The following is a 2,675-nucleotide window of genomic DNA, read 5'->3' on the forward strand; positions in this document are numbered from 1 at the left end:
TTGTGTCACAATCAAACAGTTGTAGTTAAACTTTGAAAAATGCAGACGATAGAAATATATGAATTTATTATTTCAAATCAAAGTTTTCTTTCTAAAACCCTTCTTACATAAAAAAAAAAATATAATAAAGCGTCAAATACGAGAGGATACCCAAAAGAAACCGGAATTTTGCATTATTATTTTATTCACTTAGTTTTACATGATTATACTTTTATCGCCTTCAAAGTATTCTCCATTTGAAGCAATGCATCGGCCCAGACGCGTTTTCCACTGTCTGAAGCAGTCCTGAAATTCTTGCGAAGTGATGCCTTTTAACGCCTCCGTCGTTTTTTTCTTCACACCTTCCACATCTGCAAAACGTTTCCCTTTAAAGATTTTTTTCACCAAAAAAATCATGTCAAAAAATATGAATGAAGGTAAGAAATTGAAACGTACGTAGGCGACACGGAATTGACTATTATGTAAATAAATTGAATGTTTCTGTGTTCACCCTCCCCATTTTCCTTATGCTATATTATTAAAATTCTGTTCGGATAGATGAAAACATGTACAACGACCACAGGAATTCCATCAGTGTAAAGAACTGATGTCAAAAAAGAACCACCAATAAACACCAATTCTAACACAAATTAACACATTCCAGGAAAATTAATTGTTCTGGAGCTAAACTGGTGTACGCTTGGATGAAATGCGTCCCTGTTGAAAGGGCAACCTCTTTATCCCTTAGACCTTACCCTTGCTCCCCCCAGTTGCGCCTCCCCCACACCCCAACACCACCACACCACACCACCCCGCACACACTAGCACTGATCACTTCCCAGCACCTACACCATCATCCACACACCTACACATGCACACACGCAGACGTCAAGGTCACCTGCCTCCTTCCACATGCACATACACGCTCTCATATAAATACGCACGCGCACCTTCGTTTTGGAATCACCACTACTTTATTATCTCCCCTTGTTCCTAGCTCTCCTGTGTGACCCCTCTGTTCGGCATTCGTCGTGATAGATCGTTAGCCACTAAACTTTTTTTTAAAATTTTTTCTCTCTGCTTATTTCTGAGTTCCTTTCGGTCGAAGAGCGTAGGCTCGAAACATAAAAGACTTTCTCACTTCCCGAGCGTTAAACTAATAGCTTATTTGATGTATACCAATGATATACAAACACTAAAATAATCTAGGATATGTAACTACTTCTTCTAAAAAGGGCTTAAACTTCATGGAATACAGCTCAATCAATTAACGTCTTATCTTCAACAGTTTGCCAAAACGTTTGCAGAAGAACAAAACATTTCATTTGAAGCTGTTTCTGCTAAAACTGGAGAAAATGTAGAGAAACTCTTCAATAACCTTGGTAAGAATTCTTTTTTAATTACGGCTGCATTTCTTTCGTAAAATATCTTCTACATGTTTATGTATGTATGCTTGTATGCGTGTATGTATGTGTGTGTATGTATGTATGCTTGTATGCGTGTATGTATGTATGAAAGTATGCACCTATGTATTGTGTGCATGTATGTATGAATGTATGTATGTGTGCATGTATGCATTTATGTGTGTATGTATGTATGAATGTATGTAGAGTTTTGTTTTTGTTTTGTGACTGGTTGCTCCACATTTTATCAAAGACATTCCAGTCTCGATTGGCTACCTTTTCCCATTCCGATTCCTCTCTGCTCTGAATCAGTTATTTCTCCGAGTTGTACGTTTCCATTCATTCTGCTGGTAATCTAAACCTGTTTTCTCTTAAATTAACTCATTATTCGAAATCATTCCTCTTTATGTTTTTATTTCTTTCCTGCAAAAAGGCCTATTTCAAGCTCACGTTTTCCATTTTATTTCTGGCTCTCGTAGAAATAGTCTAATCACCAAAGGTGAACACCGTTAATCGAAAAGTTAGCTTCGTTAACCGTTAATCCGTTAACCAAACAGTTAACTGCGATAACTGTTAATGAGTTAATTATTTCCTAATGTAACCGAAATTATCGATAAACCGTTAACGTTAATTTCTATTATAGAAAAAGAAAATTCAGTTTTTGCTCTAAAACACCACATAAAAATACCCCTAAATTGGGCCAAAACTATAAAATCTGTTAACTTCAATTCAATTGAAGTTAATTGAAGTTAAGTCAAGTTGACTTGAGTTAGCGGAAGTTAAATGTAACGGAAGTTAATTAGTCCGATAATGATTTCCAAAGTTAACTTAAAAGTTAAATCGTTAACGAAATGTTAACTTTATTGATTAACGTTTAGCGGATTAACGGTTTGGTGCCCAGGTTTGCTAATCACTTTAAACCTCTTGAACGTCATACGAAGGGAGGTCACTCTAAAAACTACCATCATGGAAATGTCTTTTTATCGTTTCTGACTTTAGCAATATTTGTGGAAGTTGTAAGGCGGTGAGCTGGGGAGAAACGTTAGCACGCCGGGCGAAATGCTCGGCGGTATTTCGTCTGTCTTTATGTTCTGAGTTCAAATTCCGCCGAGGCCAACTTCGCCTTTTATCCTTTCGGGGTCGATAAATTAAATATCAGTTGCGTACTGGGGTCGATCTAATCGACTGGCCTTCTCCCCTAAAATTTCGTGCCTTATAGAAAAGAATATTTGTGGCAGTTCTGATTATATTTTTGGTGTTTGTCATAGTTTGTGATGGTGATGGTGGAGCTGG

At 37.1% G+C, this 2,675-nt stretch overlaps 1 protein-coding gene across 2 annotated transcripts in view; it reads left to right on the forward strand.

Annotated features, from left to right (window-relative positions):
- Positions 1-2,675, forward strand: part of LOC106878757 (uncharacterized) — a 401,005-nt gene that overhangs the window by 395,932 nt on the left and 2,398 nt on the right. For both annotated transcript variants that reach the window (XM_052967581.1, XM_014928079.2), the window contains exon 5: positions 1,268-1,361. In XM_052967581.1, coding sequence (XP_052823541.1) covers positions 1,268-1,361 — 94 coding nt within the window. The remainder of the gene's footprint in view (positions 1-1,267; positions 1,362-2,675) is intronic.

This window comes from Octopus bimaculoides, chromosome 4 (genome assembly GCF_001194135.2).
Source record: "Octopus bimaculoides isolate UCB-OBI-ISO-001 chromosome 4, ASM119413v2, whole genome shotgun sequence".
Lineage (NCBI taxonomy): Eukaryota > Metazoa > Mollusca > Cephalopoda > Octopoda > Octopodidae > Octopus > Octopus bimaculoides.